The sequence below is a fragment of the Puntigrus tetrazona genome, chromosome 23, assembly GCF_018831695.1.
Source record: "Puntigrus tetrazona isolate hp1 chromosome 23, ASM1883169v1, whole genome shotgun sequence".
In the NCBI taxonomy this organism is placed as follows: Eukaryota; Metazoa; Chordata; class Actinopteri; order Cypriniformes; family Cyprinidae; genus Puntigrus; species Puntigrus tetrazona.
Genome location: NC_056721.1, coordinates 5149976 through 5169903, shown reverse-complemented (window position 1 = coordinate 5169903; position 19928 = coordinate 5149976). Strand labels below are relative to the sequence as shown.

The 19928-nt window shown below is 39.7% G+C and overlaps 2 protein-coding genes across 5 annotated transcripts in view; both read left to right on the top strand.

Annotated features, from left to right (window-relative positions):
• Positions 1-575: 575 nt before the first annotated feature.
• On the top strand, positions 576-15943 carry phf20b (PHD finger protein 20, b). Of its 3 annotated transcripts, none has more exons than XM_043224033.1 (19): positions 576-730; positions 3750-3857; positions 4088-4259; positions 4374-4458; positions 5572-5645; positions 5731-6205; positions 6938-7039; positions 7137-7250; positions 7489-7548; positions 7645-7893; positions 8380-8550; positions 8669-8767; positions 10172-10303; positions 10557-10735; positions 11652-11751; positions 11901-12096; positions 12177-12585; positions 14015-14234; positions 14325-15943. In XM_043224033.1, exons 2-19 carry the CDS (start codon positions 3775-3777, stop codon positions 14468-14470), a joined length of 3066 nt encoding a protein of 1021 aa, XP_043079968.1. In that variant the 5' UTR covers positions 576-730; positions 3750-3774; the 3' UTR covers positions 14471-15943. The 3 variants fall into 3 exon arrangements, with proteins under 3 accessions (XP_043079968.1, XP_043079966.1, XP_043079969.1); XM_043224031.1 differs by having other exon boundaries at positions 7110-7250; XM_043224034.1 differs by lacking the exon at positions 10172-10303.
• A 425-nt stretch (positions 15944-16368) lies between these two features.
• The window catches only part of ndrg3b (ndrg family member 3b), a 38909-nt gene continuing 35349 nt past the window's right edge, over positions 16369-19928 (top strand). Inside the window, exon 1 of one of the 2 annotated variants that reach the window (XM_043224040.1) lies at positions 16369-16522. The gene's annotated coding sequence lies outside the window, so the exon portion shown is untranslated. The remainder of the gene's footprint in view (positions 16523-19928) is intronic. The other variant, XM_043224043.1, reaches the window with a different exon arrangement.

Below are 19928 nucleotides of genomic sequence, written 5' to 3'. Positions count from 1 at the left end.
TGATGTTTGCAAGTTGATGGAAAGCTATATTTAATTATGTTTAAATCATAAAACTAGACGTTACCGGGGCTGCTTTTCATTAAGTGCATGTCGTCTTAAACTAGTTTTCCTAAACTAGTATGTATTAATGAAGCACCTATGGAATTAATGGCCGGTCTTTCTAGTGGAGTTCAAGTCACATCTCAAGTCTTTACTGTATTTTTAGCAATTAATTCTTTTAGCTAGTTACGTTTATTACTTCTACTGAATGTCTTGTTCATATATTAGCATAACTCCGTGACAACGCACACCACCATGACGTTTTTCACAAACCTATGAAACGAAGTAAATGCAAAAAAATGCGTGCACATCGTAACTCGTGATCAACGTCTCGTCGCAAATGAATTGCGTTATTTCTAATAACAGCGACAGCTATCTTCGGAGAACTGCTCTGAACTTCAAGTAACTTACGAGAATACGACTTTTGTATTGCGAGCCTAAACTATTCCGTCACCTTTTGATGGCAAGCACGTAAAAAACGAGCAGATCTCCATCAAATTAGGAGGAAGCGGCGAGGAACCTTGGGTGCGCGCATGCGCAGACAGACTCCACCTCGCGGACGCCGGCCTCGCTGCTCGCGCCGGAGAAAACAAACTGCGTGGATGCGATCTCAAAGCATGCGACTTAAAGCGCTCTTCACGCATTTGGACTCGCTTTCTTCGGCGTCGGAGTACATTGATCTGCAATAAAGGTAAACGGCGCTGTGACTGTATATTGCAAAATACCGAATAGCTGTCTTGGACGCTTTATTTGTTGTAATTGTGAAATTTATAATTTCTTATGAGATGATGCTATTATGTTAAAACGAAACTTGCCTCCACGCATGTGTTCCCCTGTTTGATGCTAATGGGACTCCTGAAAGTATTTTTTTTTCTAATCGTGCATTAATGGGATGTGTCGGCAGCCTCGGTCACGCTTATTAAGCAGATCGCGATAAACGCGCGTTTGGGCTTCTTAAATAGCTGGGAGACTTTTGTTCGCCTCGTAATTACGGTAGTCCCGTGCAGCACGGAGTAGGCCGAGCGGAGGCCGCTGAGCGTCAGATTTTGACTGACAGATGCGCGAACCAATCAGAACGCCGGAGTCCGCGTCAGTCAGCACTCTGACCCAATCAAATGCTTTGCTGTTGTTGCGCATCGTTGTCGGCAACTGAACAATGTAACGTCAAAACAGCAATTTAAGATGCCAAGCAAATTAGTTAAACTTTATTTCGAGGGCCCGGCCCGTTGTTTTGTTACGCAGGTCGCATCGCGCGGTCTTTTTGTTCGCCTGCCGTCTTCAACTAAACGCAGCAGTGAGCGTCAAGTTCGCGGACAACGTTGCACCCACGTTTTCTTCGCATGCGAAGTGGAGTAAAAGTCAAACGTCTGAATTACTTGATATTTGCGTTGATATTTCCCTCCCCGTGCCACCAAAAAACCGATTCTCGTCGGTCGCCGTCGTTTGATGTGCTGATTGCGACTTGTTATGACAGGCATGTAAAAACGCTGGCCTGACAATGTAAACAACGACAAGGAAACGTATTGCGCGCCATTTGCGTCACGCGGCGCTCGAGCGCCTGTAGGTGCGCGTGACCGTTCAGGGGAAGCGCTGTGGGGTTTGTAAATGCATTGATTTAACCAAATGTGCCGGTTTCCCGCGATTGTGACGTGTTTAAAATGTATGCGCCCTGTAGGAACGTGTCTGTCCACGAGGACGAGCGCGCGAGAGTCAGTTATGAAACTTGCGTGCGTGATGACGCGGCGCGGTCTCACGTGACCACGGGGACGACGAAGAGCGGTGGGTTTTAGTGAGAATGTCGGCAGTCTTTCCTGGATGTGACCGTCCCGGCTCTGCACAGTGCTTCACGTTTCATTTGCCCTTTTCCGTTCTCCAGGCTGGCAAAATTTTTTCATTTAGATGTAAAGGTTTTTCCCTCACTTTTTGGGAAAGTGCTTTTAAAGGGACTCACTGAAATGAATTATCCCATCACCTCCTCACCCTCACGTCGTTTCCTAATATTACTTAATGCATTTTAATTATTCTAAAATGCGCTATAAACCGCCACACTGCTGGGATGCAAAGACTGTGTTATGAAAATGTTAACTGCTGTAAACTAAATGTCTGTGTGTTTTCCCCCCTGATAATATATTTATAACTGTTTATTTTTAACATGTTACACGATGAAAGCATGCACAGCTTGTGGGTTATTACCAGACAAAATATTAAGAAAATAAGCAATGTGCATTATTAGTATTGTTGTTGTATTTGTTATATTGTTATTTATTTATTTTTCACACACACACACACACACATGATTATTTATATATATATATATATATATATATATGTATATGTGTATGTATATATGTATATGTGTATATGTATATGTGTATATGTGTATATGTATATATATATATATATATATATATATATATATATATATATATATATATATATATGTATATATATGTATATATATATATATATGTATATATATGTATATATGTATATATGTATGTATATATGTATATATATATGTATGTATATATATATATATATATATATATATATATATATATATATATATATATATATATATATATATATATATATATATATATATATATGTATATATATGTATATATATATGTATGTATATATATGTATATATATATGTATATATATATATATGTGTATATATATATATGTGTATATATATATGTATATATATGTATATATGTATATATATATATATATGTATATATATATGTATATGTATATATATATATATATATATATATATATATATATATATATATATATATATATATAAACAATATAACAAATACAACAACAATACTAATAATGCACATTGCTTATTTTCTTAATATTTTGTCTGGTAATAACCCACAAGCTGTGCATGCTTTCATCATGTAACGGTTATACTTGTATGTATGTGTGTGTGTATATATATATATATTATATATATATATATATATATATATATATATATATATATATATATATATATATATATTTCTAGTATGTTTTGATCAACTGACATAGGACAAACAAAGCTATTTTAGATTCATCACGGTTCAGAACCTGCTGTTAATCACTTACTTTGAGTTTCATGTTAATGAAAGAGAAGAATATTTATGCATGCTATAAACAAACCAGCGCGAGAGATGTGGTAAATATAGCATATTATTGCTCTTTTGCTGTTTTTGGTTACTTAAAATTTACTAGGTCGCATTGGATAAAAGCATCAGCTAAATGTGAATGTGTAAGAGCTCATGTTAGCCATATGTTTGAGACCCGAGCCATATGTCAGTCAGTATATTGGCCGATTCAGATGACAAGAAAGCTGTGTTGATTTATTGAAATCGATCGAAGCATAAACAGTCGAACACATGAATCAGCAGAGACCCAATATTGAACATGTCATTTTATTTTATAAACAATATTATCTAAACTGTCTCTTTTTCATGCCAGCTTTATAGAGGTGAAAAGTAATTATATTGTAAGGACATTGAAAAAAGTAGAAAACCAATGAAATCTAGCACTAATGAAAAAAAGATAAGCTTTGGAATAATCAGCTTTGGAATAAGTGTAATCAAATTGTTGGCAAAAAGTGCCGGGAAAGGTCTCTGTGATGTGATGTACTGTTTATTGGCGAGAACCCCTGTGTGACATCCGAGCCCCGATGTGTTTCTGTGCTTTGATAGGTTGGTGTGTGAGCGTGTGAGCAGCATGACAAAGAGCCCTCCTCACAGGCGTGGGATCACGTTCGAGGTGGGAGCGCAGCTGGAGGCGAGGGACAGTCTGAAGAACTGGTCAGTGTCTTTCCTCTTCCGTCCATTCACTCGGCGTCATTGAAATTCAGAAGCTTCACTGGCTCTGACGCCGCTAGTTCTGTTGCAGGCTAACATTTTTGAAAAAGCTAGTTGCGCTTTAATATTAGATTGTGTTTTATTCGTTCTCCCCACAAACGTCGTTCATTCTTTAGAGACCCTGTGTAATCGGTAACTAATCTGAACTAACCGCGTCTTGTTTGCGTGGACAGGTACGCAGCTAGCATCGAGAAGATCGACTATGAAGATGAGAAGGTTTTGATTCACTACAGGCAGTGGAGTCACCGTTACGATGAATGGTTTGACTGGAGCAGTCCGTACCTCAGACCTGTGGAACGAATCCAGCTGAGGAAACAAGGTCTCCCTCAGCGGCAGAGCGCTCCAGTAAGAACTTCCTGTCAAACTCTGCTGAGTCACTCACGGTCTGCATGGGCAAAGTTGTACTGTGAGTCACGATGTTGCTAGATTATATATATATAGATATGTGTCTCTTCTCAGGGCTTTCATGTCAACCAGAAAGTTCTTGCCAGCTGGTCAGACTGCCGGTATTACCCTGCTAAGATCCTGTCCCGGGATAAAGATGGTGTGTACTCTCAGCACTCGCGTCATTAACGCTTCTGAATGGTTCAGAGTACACTAGCAGCTATCAGCAGCCAAAACATAATAGCGTACTATCTCTCTGTTTACCTCATCTAGATGTGTGGGGATGTATATGTGTGTATTTATAATTTTTTTTAATAAAAATGTATACTTTAGGTGAGCAAAGATCCATTACGCGGATTCATTTCCATTAAAAAAGTAGCTAAATGTTTTCAACATAGAAGATTATGATAATAATAATAATAATAGTAATAATAAATGTTTAAGTTCTTGAGCAGCAAATCAGAATAAATAAACCTAAATATAATAAAACGTGAAATTCTCTAATTGTAGTTATATTTCACAGTATTATTGTTTTTGCCGTGTTTTTAACCCCAAACCCTTGTACTGTAATAAATACATATGAGTACTGAGACAGGGCGTATTTAATTGTGCTGTGCATTTCACACATTTTTATATATTTTAATACTTCTATTGAGCAAAGCTGCATTAAACTGATTAATTTGCATAAAAATACTAAGTAACTAAATGGTTTCGTCATCGATAATAAAAGTAAATGTTTGAATGTTTCTTGAGCAGAATTAATCAGAATGATTACTGAGACTGAAGGAATTACTGGGGAAATAATAATTTATTCTAAAAATAATAATAATAATAATAATAAAAACATGAAATGATTCAATTGTAGTTATATTTCGCAGTATTATTGTTTTTACCATATTTTTAAACTTAAACCTTTGTGTACAAATACATGCATATGAGTATTTAACACATTTAGGCGTACTCAACAAGCATGTTTAATAGTGCTGCTCATTTCACATATTTTTACATGATTACCTTAGCTGTCACATCAGCTCAGTAAAACACTGATCATTTAATACCGCTTTTAAATGTTTTATTTTTAGAAACCTAGAATTTAGAATCTCAATCTCCAAATAAATTTAAAAAACAATTGATCTAAATAGTTTTTTTTTTTTTATATACAATAGTATTTCATTTTAATATCCGACATCATGTGTAAATGTATTTTACGTGTACACACAATACATGCTAAAAGTGTTGAGCATTACAAATGACTGCTTCTGTGGTGCGTCAGGTTTCTACACAGTGAAGTTTTTTGATGGTGTCATAAAGACCGTGAAGGGGATTAAGGTGAAGCCGTTCCGCAAGGTACGAGAAGCGATTGCCTCAGCTCTAATTATTATTAAACCAGGCTATTAAAATACAGGATTAATGAGTTTGTCTTTATCTGCAGAGCTCTGATGGCAAGACCAATCAGCGGACTCGGAAACGGGACGATCAGAACGGGAAAAAATGGAAGGCCAAGGAGAACGGCAGCAGCAGAAGTAACGGCTCGAGACACAGCACATCTGACCAGGACGGGGAGAGCGAAATGGAGGAGGATGAAGACGACTCCGGGGTGATGGATGAGGTCGGAAATCTCCAGAACGAGGGAGACAGCGAAAGCACAGCGGATCAGATATTGAACGAGCCAGAGCCCAGTTCTGCTGAGCACAACGAAAAACAGCCCAGCGAAGAACATAAGACAGAGCCCCTTGAGAATGGAGAAGCGAACAAACCAGAGGAGAATGAGATGAATGGAGGACAGGAGGAGTCCCAAGCGCTTCAAAATGGCGTTGACCAGAACGACGGAGACGAGAAAGAGAAGGAAGAAGCAACAGATGAAAGCCCAGGTCTTCCCAGAAGGACACGGAGTAAGGCGGCAGATGGTGAGTTTGGTTTGGAGGAACATGCTGGTGTTACATCTGAATATTTGATTTTGTTGTGAATCAGTTCCAAGAGCTAGATTTAACTTCTCACACACTTCAATAGACAGCATTTGCTGAGTAGCTAATATAGAGACCGTATTAAGAAGGGGAATGCCCTATTTGAAAAAAATATATGTATGGCATGCCTAATTTACTATCTGTTGGACAGGAAGTACTGCTTCAAACACTCAGTTAAAAGAGCAAATGCTTTTTTGATAGCTCGTTTATCTACACCAGAACGAGCATGTCATGGACCAGTTATAACTATAGAAGCTAATGTGTGATACTGTTGTTGTCAGTTTATTGCCGATTTGGAGATCAGAGATCAGTCTTTATTGTCTTTACCGCTACTTGATAATAGTACAAAAGATTATTTTTTTTACTAAATGCTGTTTTTTTGGAACTTTCTGTTCTTAAAAAAAAAACACATTTTCCATTAAAATATGAAACGGCACAACCGTTTTCGTCATTGTTAATAATAAGAAATATTTCTTATTTGACCAGTAAGTCTAAAAAGAAAATGACCAGAATCACCAAAACCGCTGCTAAGCGAAGTTAACTATTGCTGGAGGCAAGGAATTTTTAACTGTGTCAAGAGTTAATTTAGTAGCTTGGTAAGTCTTTCCAGTGAGGACTGAAAATAAAGGAATGTTGAGTGATTTGTTTTGGGTGATTTGCATGTGACTCTCACAGGTAAAGATACAGAAAAGTGCAACGGTCCAGAACTGAGGAAGAGACGTGCATCAACAGGACAGATGCCACCGTCCAAAAGGAGCAGAGCCAATTCCAGCACAGGTTCACTCTCTTTTATTATCCTTCATTTTTGTTGTTCTTTATACTAGCTGCTTATTAAACCATCTGACAGGGCATCCTGCCTCTGATCCCCTCCTAGACAGAAACAGTCGATCCCAAATCAAAGCGGACTCTGTCCTGGAGACTTCAGTGACTTCGGAGACTTCAGAAAATGCTGCACCCAAAGAAGAGGCAGGATCCACACCTGATCTCGGTAAACATCCTCCTTTGTTTCAGTTTGATTAATTTTTTTTGTTTGCTTAGACTGATTCATTACTTCTCATGAAGGGATTTTTCCCTCTAAACATGAGGGGTTTGTTGTGCCCCTGAAATTTGCACGAGGCACCACTTCCCTTTAGGCTATGTGCATATGTAGTTTATGAATATGTGCGTACGTAGTCCACATTCATGCAGATAAGCGACGGGATGATTTGCTTGCATTGCTTTTTCAGCAGTCAAGCAGCCGCAAACAATCCACCTTCCAACCACGAACAAGTATAGCCGAGAACCATGTGAGTACGCAATCCTCACCTCTGTCACTCTCTCCCTCAGCGCTACGCTATAAAAACCTCCCAGTATGTGACCCCGTTGCCCTTTTCCTCCCTCAGTGTACAGGGTCATCAAAAACCAGCCGCCCCCCATCCTGTCCATAGAACTGGACCACAACCCCTTCAAATGCAAGATCGCAGGCTGCCTCAAGTCTTTCCGCAAGGCGTCTCTGCTGCACTATCACATGAAGTACTATCACGCACAGAGCGACCCAAGCCCCCCTCGCTGCGTCCAGACGCGCTCCTCAGAGAAACAGAGCCACAGCCAGGAGACCCCTCGCAGGCGTCGAACCATCTCGTCTTCCCACCGTTAGTGCACGCTTCATATATCTGGATTTGCTTTACCTGTTTGTTTTTTTTTGTTTGGGTTGCTGGTCAAATCTGTGTGATTACTTGCATTAGACCCATATAATGCACAGTTAATCGCTAGGAGGCATTTACATGATTTAAACTTAAAAACCACATTATTTTTCTCATACCGTGCATTGCTTCACCACCTCTTTTCACTCTGGCCAGAGCAGATATAAACACTATTGGTTATTTTAAAAAAGACTGCTTTATGTCCCGCCCTGTTATCCTGTTTCAGTTGAAATTACATGACCACGTAGAGTAACGCTAAAGGCACTTCAGCGGACCTTTAAAGCCAGCTTTTTCATGACAGTTCTGAAAAGAAATGCAAAATATTTCTATCTCTCACTGCAGTGGATTTTGTGCTTTGTAACTTCGCAAATCGTTTACAAACAGCTCCGTTAGACATTGCAGGAAAAGCATTAATAAAGGAGCTTCCTCCCACAGATACTCCCTCTCCTCTGAGTGACAGTAAGTCAGGTCACGCTCTGTCGCCTCCTGCCGTCGGCAGCATGCACCGGCAGCGCTCGGCCACGCTGGGCGCGGAGAGGAGCAAAGAGAACCAACACTTCAACCGCTCGCTGCATGACGACAGAGACTGGGTTGCCAAGGAAACAGGTATTGCAGAACATCGTGATCATTCCATCCTTTTCTGTGCACATGCTCTCGCCCATTCCTCTGCATGTTACCACAGTCGGGCCATGACCGTAATAGAGATTGATTTTCTCATCTGAAGGAGCCAAAGAACGGGAGAGGCTGAGGGAGAAGAGGCAGAGGGATTTCTTCCGCATCAAACTGAAGAAAAGGAAGAAGAAGAAAAGGAAGTCGAAGTCAGGTGAGAGAGCTGTTTCAGTGCAGTGGTGTCTCTGTGTGTCTTCGGCTCTCTGCTGTCTCCTCTGTTTGTCTGCCGGAGCTGCAAACTTTCTCTGAAGTGCTCCTTAATTGTGTGAAATTACTTCGGGCCTGGCGGTATTTTTGAGCAACAGGATATAATGTCATGCTCAACCGTTTATAACAAGTTATGCATTTAAAAGCCATAGATGCAAATTCACATCTTTGAGATCAAAATAGATCACAGTACCGTTATTACAAATTCATATCTGTTTTCGGAATTACAAAAACACAAGTTTATTTATGTGGTTTTTTTGAGGGAGGGGGTAGTTTTGTAGCCAATCACAAGCATCTCTGTTGAAAAAAAATATCCAGTCATAAGTGTTCCCTGTAGGTTAATCAGAAGAATGCCCTCTGAACTAATGTTTGTTTGTTGAAGTTTCCGAAGTTATACTCGCTTGCAGACCTGATATAATCAGAGAGAGAAAAACGCGCACACGTTGTAAATAAGAGATTGATTGTGTAGTTCATTATTGATTTATCAGGAATTTTATACTGTTTCAAGAGTGACAAGTGTGAGTGTATCAAATTATACATTTTTTACACATCTCCATAAATGAAAAATGTATTTTCCTGCAAAACTGTAAAGCTAAAAATACAAATGCTTTTAAATGTTTCATCATATGTTTACAAAAAAAAAGAACATTATTTAATTGATGTAATATGTACCATTTATCATGATATTATCATAATTTGATGTTTAGTTAAAATAATAAAAAAGTACTGTATTAAAAGTAAAAATTAAATACAAATTAAAACAATTTCCGAATTGTAAAATATATACATAAAGTAATGGAAATGTTTTTGTAATTGTTTTAAATGCATATTTTAAAGAACATTTGCAAGTTGTTGTTTTTTTTTTTTATTAATATTTTTTTTATAATTTTTTTTTTTTTCATTTACCATTGGAGATGGGGAAAAATGCTATTGGACATTTCACTCATGGGGGCAACCAATCAGCTTCTGATTCATTTTCAAGAGCCTCTCCAACGTCACTCAAAGTAGATGCACGATAATGTATAAATTCTCTTATTAAATAAATATTTTTCAATATTTATTCACTTCTTACTGAATTTGGAACATAGAAACTCTGTCATTTTCTACGAAGTGCTCAACACTTAAATCATAGCACAGCGTGTCAGCGTCGGGACACCAAATCTATGTGTCGTTCGTCTCGAGTTATTAATAGACTCCTAAAGTGCACAGCTGCCCACGCAGTGAGCATTTGGTTGCCAATCTCTCTTGACGACATGAAGAACTGAATCAGATCTACAAGCCGCCTCGTCGGTGAGGAACAGCTCGGTCTGTGTTTAACCCTGTGTGGCATCTGCTCTTCCTCCTCTGACAGACTGTTACAGCACTGAGGAGAGCAATGGCCTAAAGCCTCCCCCCTGCAATCTGAATTCTGCTCACAAATTGCCCCTCTCCCTCACACACCGATCCTACACGGGACACTGCCCCGAAAAGATGCTCAGCCAGGGTGGGTACCACAGAGCGCAGGTCCTCCGAGCTCACGGCTGCCTGCTTTGTGTGTTTCTCCTGCTTTGATGTCTTTCAGTGACTTCACTAGGTGTCACCATCAGATGTGTTCAGTCATTCCTGCTCTGTAGATTTTTCTCTCTACTGTTGTGTGTGTGTGTGCATGGGTGATTAGAGTAGCTGATTGTATTGCATGGTTGACTGTGGTATAACAGCAGACCAAAGGTATATTGTGCTCTTCGTGTGTCCTCCAGGTGAAGACAGCAGCAGTGATTTGTCTTCAGACAGTCCTGTATGGAGTGAGGACGAGTCTGACACTGAGCTGGATCTGAACATGCCCCTCTCAGAGCAGGGTGTAGAAACGGTCACTCACGGCTCTGAGATCGTACGCTGTATTTGTGAAGTGCAGGAGGAGAACGACTTCATGATACAGGTGAACTGCCATCTTCTAAACTTGGACTAGATCAAATAAAATATAATATACAGTAGTCAACATTTCAAGTGATTAACCGAAAAAGTTAATCAAAGTTGTTCTAAAGACAAGAATCAGTATTGTTTTGGTTTTGAACAAGGTTCAAAAGTTTTGATCCACTTCTAATGTTGACTACTGAGATAGATAGATATAGATAGATATATATATATATATATATATGTGTGTGTGTGTGTGTGTATATTCCAAATAAAGTTATAAGCAGTTCCACAAAAGGCAGCAGTGTTGTTAATTAGGGGTGGGAATATTCAGGCACTTCACGATTTGATTCCAAAACCATTCTTGATCTACATTTTTCCCCCCAATTAATTCAAATCAAGACTAATGCACAGATCTGTTTCGATATACCAGATGTTTTTCCCTCCCACCCCTATTGATAATGAACAGGTCCAGTCAGATCAATGTCGATTCAATTCAGTGTTAATACAAGATGCAAATCAGCTGTAAATATTGAGCTCTGCGAAGTGCAATATTATCGTCCAGCTTAAAGCAGTAGTTCACCCAAAAATAAAAATTCAGTCATTAATAACTCACTCTCATGTCTTCCTAGAGCTTCCTAACCCTTCACAGACCGAAAACAGAGCAAGAACATTGTTCAAATCATCCATGTGACATCAGTGGTTCAACTGTTATTTTATAAAGCTACAGGAATATTTTTATGTGCAAAAAAAAATAACTACTTCCTTCAATAATTCCTTCTCTTCTGTGTCAGTTTTTTGTTTCCTGAAAGTCATCATAGTAAAACAACAAAAGATCAATTTCAAACCATTAATCACCGTTAATCTACTTATTAATTCATGGTGATACGTGCTCAGTAATTGTCTGGGAGACTGAAGGATGTTTCCTGTGCTCTCTTCAGTGTGATGAGTGTCTGTGCTGGCAGCATGGGACATGTATGGGTCTGTATGAGGACAGTGTGCCAGACAGCTACAGCTGCTACATCTGCAGAGACCCACCAGGTAATAGCTTCTCGAACCATCTCAGTTTAGCGTATAGTACCTTTTGTTTTTCATCTGTCTGGTCTGTGCGTGGTAGCAAAAAACCACTTGAGTGCATTTTGTTGTCTGGCTTTGTGTTAATCTCTAAATACGAATGTTTCTGTGTGCAGCCCAGAGGCAGAGTCAGAGGTACTGGTATGATAAAGACTGGCTTAGCAGCGGTCACATGTATGGCTTGTCTTTCCTGGAAGAGAACTACTCCCACCAGAACAGTAAGAAAGTGGCAACCGCCCATCAGCTCCTCGGAGATGTCCACCGTGTGTTTGAGGTCCTGAATGGCCTTCAGCTGAAGATGAGCATCTTACAGTAAGTAATTCCCCTGCTTGAATACTCTCGATGCAACCAGATTAATGAAGTGAAAGACTGAGGTATGAATCGCTTTTTAGGACGCAAGCCCATCCAGACCTGAAGTTCTGGCGGCAACCCTGGAAGTCTGCGGACGGCCTACGGAGGAAGACGGCAGGTGACTCGGGCATTGCGACTCCCTTCCCCTCCTCACCCCCTGAAATGGGAGCAAACGAGTTTGAGACGTTGAAGAGCGAAGTCCCGTCACCTGTGGAGACGCATTGCTCTTTCCAGGACTCGTACATTAGCAGCGAGCACTGCTACCAGAAGCCCCGAACGTACTACCCGGCGGTGGAGAGAAGACTAGTGGTGGAGACGCGCTGCGGTTCTGAGCTGGAGGACAGTCTGAGGAGCACCGAAGACCTACTAGAGATGGCCGAGCAGAGGTACGGCACGCAGCTGGACCATGAACAGCACAAGCTTCAGCTGGCCGAACGCTCCTTTAGTAAGGTAAGTTACAAGCAACTTTTCTGCCTAATACACAATACAAGAAGCTTGTTCTTAATTGCTTTATTAATACTTAGTTTGGTAGTGGTTGAGTTTAGGTATCGGTAAGGTTAGGGATGTAGAGTAAGGCATTAATATGCGCTCAATTACTACTAGCAAATGGCTAGCATTATGGTAATATGCATGCTAATAAGAAACCCTAAAAAAATGTGCTACCAAAATGTTTCCAGATCAGTTTGAGAACTTGTTTCAAATCCGTTCAAAATGTTTGAAGTCATACCAGTTGCTAATCTGTTTTCAAAGCAGCTCAAGTACTTTTTTTCCCAATCAATTTAAACTCATTTCAAATCAGTTTGAACATTTTAAAGTCTGCTTTCAAAACGGTTCATTTATCTGTCTTCAAGCCTTCAAGCTTGATGTCTGTCATCAAAAAAGTTCAAAGTGCAATTTTTCAAAATGTTTTCATACTAGCTGATGAACCGTTTTCATACCGGTTTGATATGTCAAGGCAGTTCAAAGTGTTTTCAAAATGGTTCAAATGTTTTTAAACCGATTTGTTGTCTTGTTAAAATTTAGAAGTTTTAGTTAGTTTTCAAACCACTTCAAAATCTGTCATGGAGCCTGTTTACATCTGGTCACTGCATGTGTTTTTTATGATCGGATAGATTGTATGATAGATAGTATGTGGTCCGTTTAACATAAATTGGATATAATGGAAATAATGCTGATCTTCAGTTTTTGGACTATATGCACGCTGATATCAACGAAAGCAACAGATAAGCACTGCATTTTAATTTTCATCAGCTAATTTCACGATCAAGAATCGTAACAGGAGAGCGGCATCAGCTCTTTAAAAATATGCTCATACTTTTAATATGTAATATGAGTTTGTGTGTCAGCTTGCTGAAGAGATCCTCTGATACCCATCCATGGTGATGTGTGTTGCATTAGCGCTGTCATAGTGCCACATGCCACATAGTCAATAAAATGCTCTCAAACGTTTATTTTTTTTTTACATTTTGGAGGGAGTAAAATTGGGAGGAGTGCTTTCAACAACCAGATGCATGTACACTTTTCAGTTGTCATCTGGAATGAGTCCTCCTGAACTGGTTTAAGCGAGAAGACTTAAAGTAAACTCAAAGGTGTTTTGGAGGTCATTTACACCTGGTATTTTCACGATCGGATAGCTATTCGATTGGAGAACGCGCATAAAATTACCAGGGGCAAACAAGCCTGCATTATCAGCAGATAGTGTCAACATTTACACACAGAAGATCGCTATAGTTCCTTTTGTGTTGCTCTGCGTATAATAAACTGACCAAATTAATTTTGGACCGCATTGATGACGCATAGATTATTGAAACACTGTCATGCTTCATTCATTTATTCTTCATCACCAATAACAGAACATCTGATTGGTTTCTGTTGGCAGGAGCTGGAGTGCCGTATGAAACGCCTGGTTTCCGCAGAGCAGGAAAAGAGTTGTGTGGTAGAAATCAAGGAAGAGGAGCCTGACCCTGTGACCCCTGACCCAAAGCCTGACCCCGACCTCGTGCTGCACCAGCAGTGGCAGCTGAACCTGCTGGAGCACATTGAAGCGGTGCAGGACGAGGTGACGCACAGGATGGACCTCATTGAGCGAGAACTAGACGGTGAGGCTCACACACAGAACTCAGACAAACAAACTCAGAGTGATGCACTTGATTTCTTGATGTTATTAACGTGCCGATATCATTATGCAGTGCTGGAGAGCTGGCTGGACTACACCGGTGAACTGGAACCCCCAGATCCTCTGGCGCGCCTCCCTCAGCTGAAACATCGCATCAGACAGCTCCTGACTGACCTGGGCACGGTGCAGCAGATCGCGCTCTGCTCCTCGTCCTCCTGAGGGCGCCAGAGGACACGCAAACACTTCACGCTCAACCAGTTCCTTCAAACTGCTGAAATACATGTGCCTGTGATTTGAGAGGAAACCTTTTAAATGATTCAGTGTGACAGCACGTGTGTTGGACGATGGGTCTGGTCAGCAGTTTAACAGTAGTTAGGAGAGACTGATGGAAATCGAGGCCGATACCTGATGCAAACAAAAGTTTTTTTTGTTTTTTTTTTGTGGAATATAATGCTTCATTGTAGCACTTAGCTATGTCTATCATAGACTAGATATGCTGTTTTTGTTTTGTTTTATTTTCCCCATGTAATTTTCTCTGTATCCCTCACATGCTAAATAATTGTTTTATGTTAATTCATAAGTGTTTAATAAGTGATCGTTTCGGACTCTCTTGGCACGTCTTTGCTCTGGGTAAAAAGCTTAAGGACCCGAATGGTATTTTGCTGTACTTTAAAAAAAAATGTTAAATATGAGTATAACGATATGAAAAAATATATTTTAATCTGAAAATATGTGCAGTTTACTTCTATATTTGTACTAAGAAGTCATGTAATCTTGTAAATAACCCAACCGATTGCTTAAATTTAAGTGCTTAATTTCTTTCGGATCTGAACTGTTTCATTTACAGTAATGACTTTCTGTAAACTCTGATCTATTGTGAATACTGTAGTTGTGGGCTTTCTGCCTATAACCCTTTAATTTTCAACAATTGATGTTGCTTTCATTTCAAATCGGTGAACTTTCCACTGGTACATAAAACAAGCACAGAATGTTGTTCTCTTGCATACTGTATCTTTGTACGTGCATTTTTTTTTTTTTTTAAGTTTCACTGTTTCTGATACTGTGTTTTGTTAATTGTTCTGTTGCTTTCGGGTCTACGACGTTGATTTTAAGACGTTAGATGCCTTTAAGTTATTGTAATTTTGAATTTAAGTTATTGATTCTGCCGCCTTTATGTCTGTCGGTTGGTTTTCATTTTATACAGTGTGAGTCATTGTATCGTCAGAAAGAGAACGAGAGAAAAGCTGGGGTCTTTTTAGTGTTCTCACCCTGTGGTGTGTTTTTTTTTTTCCATTTCTAAACTATTACAGTTATAAAAAACAAACAAACTGTGCCTGATCTATTGTTTCAGGCCAGTGCTCCCTCAAATACGGTAAACTACATGTGTTATAAATCAGTGGATTTATAAAATCCTGCCGCCAGATATTTGGAGGGTTTGTGTTTTCTGAACTTTCTCTGTACTGCTAGTGAGTGACTGACAGTCCATTGATTGTTTCTCAGTATTGTGTATTATATTTTTACATCTGCCCTGTTGCTTTCCAGGCATTGAAAGTGTTGCAGTTCTTTTATTTTTATGTTCATGTTTTCCATCGTTGGCATCTTACGTCGGGGTCCCTAGGAGTCTGTAAAAGTAAAAGAAAATATACAAATAATCCAACTGCAAGGAAATAAATGCAAACATTTAAACTAAAAGTTTTTTTTGTTTTTACTCCGCTATAAATTGTGCAATATGCATTTAAAGGTGGTTTTCTCAATAATTTTAATGGGGTTTTTTTTGTTGTTGTTTTGAATCCTCAGATTTTTTTTAAATATATCTCATTGTTATAGATCAAATATATATCTGCATAATATTATCTTATGGTAACAAACCACAGCATACATCAGTAGAAATCCGTTTAAAAAAAAAAACAAAAAAAACAATTATGACTGTTTTTGGGGTCAGGGTCACATAAATCAAACGTGTTTTGTTTTTTTTCCCTAAATAAACGCTTAAATACGCGTTTAAATGCAATTGCAGATAACCAAAGTAGCGTGTTGCTGAAGATAAGAAGTTGAATTAGTTTCTCTTAGTCATAACGTCACCTGGCCAGAGGCTGCGCGCGCTGAACGTCCGTCAGCTCTCGTGAGCTCCTCCTCCGTGAGCGCGAGGAAGAGACTCCAGCCACTCTCTCTCTCTCTCTCGAGCTCTCCAGTGACTGCAACACGCCGTGCAAGTCTCTCCGACTCCGCTCAGCTCCTGTCCAGACCGGCGCGTTTTGATATTCTTGAACGGTGAGTGCTGACGCCTTCTCGTCTTTCGGTCTTTGATGTTTGAACGCGTTTCACGAAGTCGCCGAGTTTATCGGTTCTTGCGCGAGCGCGAGCTAACGGCAGGCTAGCCGAGAAAGCGACCGAACGAGAGAGACATAACGGGACGCTCGGTCCACGATACTCAAAAATAGAGCCGTTTCGTCGAGAACAGACGTGGAGGAAGGCAGCTGTGTCGTTATCGCCATTGCTGTTTGAAGCGTGGATGTGTAGAGGGGCTGAAAACCGTCCCCGGCTAACGTTAGTCCGGTCTCATCTAGCGCGTATGTAACGTTAATGCTCGTCAAATCAGACTGTACGATTAAATGGGATTCAAGCGATTTATATCGTGGGCGTTGGTTTTATTCCGCGCTTTGTTTCGTCTTGTTTGAACGTGTTGACCTCCGTTTAGCACTCTGAAGCGCCGACTTTAACGTTAACTTCCACCGAGTACTTCATGATCCAGGATCAGCCCCGTGTGGACTTCAGTCTCTTCAGTTAGGGAGAGGCTGAACACAAATCTCTGTTCTACCTGATATGTGTCTCCGGAAGATGCAACTTTTTAGTATAAACGATGCTGCGTCGCCGTAGATGCAACAGGGCTGAACACTGGCCGTCTCTGCACGTGTTTTATAATAGGGCTTCTAACCCACTTTCCCAAAATGCTGCAAGTGAAACAACACCTCACCAGAAAAGCCATCTGATCGGTGACACGGCTCCAGATGCTCTAGTAGTGCAGGGCTGTTCACCAACAAGTGGGCCACATTGAAAAATTCCTTGAGCGCTGTTGGCTGAGCTACTTTTTTTTTTTTTCTTGTAGTGTCCGCTGAGGCTACTGGCCATAGAGAGCCGGTGTATGCTGTGATATGTGTGTTTAGAGATTTTATATTTCAGTGAGGCATGAGGATCATTTGCACCCTTTTTGTTGTTTGAGTATGGCTTTGATGCTGGAAAGCTCCAACACTAACTGAATAATTACAATTTATTTGTAAAGTGATTTTGAGGAGGAGGAGGAGGAGGGGATTGGGGGGGTTAACCTGAATTCTGCCAGGGCAAAATATATTGATTTATTCTAGTTACTTATGCTAAAAAAGCAAAGCAATTTTTATGCTTGTCAAATACTTTATTTATTAGTGTAAAAAAATGTAGTAAATCCTACACATTTCTTCTGTTTCCAGTGTGCCAGGCTTTCATGGGCTCCCTTGTTACTTTAGGGCAGGGATGGGCAAACCTGGTCCCAAAGAGCCAGTGTCCTGCAGGCTTGAGATCTAACCTGCTGTACCTGAAGACAATGACTAGCTGCTTCTGGTGTGCTTGATAGTGATGGAGCAGTGTGAAGTTTGCTCATCCCTGCTCTAGTGCAACAAACTCTCAATGCATTGAACCTGCCATACTTTATTGCTTAGGCTGTTGTTATTTCATCTACATTTTATGTGTTATTTTCGAAAAAAAAAAAATTAATGTTAAATGAGGTTTTTAATGGGCTTTGTTTGGAAGCGTATCAAGTCCCTTCATCGAACCTTAAACGTATCGATCATTATAAGTTGAATTAGCGGTAAGAAGAGTGGGATGCTTGTTAAAACAATAAATTATGAAATCGATCCTGAGAGACACTTTTTTTATAAATCAAGTGGTATTTATGAGACTTATAGGTCATACAAGCTTGAGCATGTTCTACAAGACCCCCTTTTTTATTATTAACATGTTTTTTATGAAGCATGCTCATTCAGAGACTTGTGTGGCGAGAATTCCAGAAGAGGTTTACATTTTTATTTTTTGTTAATATATAAATCTTATGCAATTTAAATTAATTTGAGCTATTTTTCTGTTTGCTCTCTCTTTATTTTGTGTAACACTTGTATTATTCTGTCCATGTTTTGCCATGAAGATGACCTTACATGCTGACATGGCAATAAAACTAAATAACTAACTTACTACTACTGTGTTTGATCTGTACATATGTCTCTTCTGATTCAGATTGTATATATCTGGCATTAGGGCAAACGTGCTATCCTCTCTCTCTCTCTTCCCCTCTCTCTCTTCTTTTCCTGGATGTAAGCTATGCTAATCAGTTTGCCACCATTTTCACAGTCACTGTCTTATGAAATTAGACGACTTGGTTTTTCAATGAGAGTCATCGCTATGAACCCTTTATTTACCAAAGCGGTGTGAGCTGTTACTTCAGGATCCACGAGAAGCATTGGCATACCGGTACAGCTCACCAGCACACCTGGATGCGTTTTAGAGCCTGCTCACATCTGTCCCCATGAGGACGATCCTCAGCAGGACTGGTTTGATCTGCCTTATTTCACTCCTGCACTGGAGGTGTTTCTCCGTCGTGGCTGCAGGAGCTGATGTTTTATGCACTAATGGAGCACTCAGATGCGTATAATATGAACCTGTATGCTGGCATTAAACATGTGGCCATTAGCCAAAACCTTTTTGTTCTTCCTTGTAAGGCACCTGAAACATGAAGAGGTCTTTGCTCAACAGAGCACTGCAATTAGAATATATTTTGTAGACCAACGTGGAAGTTTGCATCACCCTGGTTGGAGGAAAAAACAGATTACTGCAAAATATTTGACCCGAGTTTAGTTTAGTTTTCGCAAATTATGAATTTTGATGCCTAAATAAATAATGTTGGTAGAATAAAAGCGTAGAATTGAATGTCATTACCATTAAAGTCAATAATTACTCATGTCTTTCCAAACCTGTAAAAGCTTTGGGATGAGGAGAAGAATTGTTGAATAAAGACATTATTTTAGTTTTCTTTGTGCACAAAGCGCATTCCCGTAGCTTTGTAAAATGATACGGTTGAAGCCCTGATGTCAAATGAACACTTTAATGTTGTCCTTACAGGTTTAGAAAAATATATGTGGGGTCAGTTTTCATTTGAGTTAAATGAACTATCCTTTATTCTTTAACTTTCCTATAACTCTTTCAGTCTTGTTTTATAAAATGAGTACAAACACTGATTCATTGGAGTCTTTGAGTTTTGGCCTAAAAACATCATCCTTGCAGCACAATGGGAAGAGAACCACAAATAGGACAGCAGGCTTTTCTTCCTGATAATCACTTGATCCTGTATTTGTTTATTGGAGTCAATTTTGTGTCAATGTTGTGGTGTGGTGTTTTTTATATGTAGATATCAGGAAGAGATATCTGCATATGTATATCCCAAGCGCTTGACTGGACAGATCACGTTTGTTTCCACTGTTGTTCTATTGATTGGTTTACTTGGCTCTCCCTCCTCCCATTGCTATGCCAACAACCTTCCTGGGTGACAGCTGTTTTGTGTTTTCTCTGGTTCCTTAATTTCCATTGGCTGTGCTCCCCACAGTCCTCCATCAATCCACTCCTGCTTCTATTTCTGGTGGCGTCCCCCATGGGA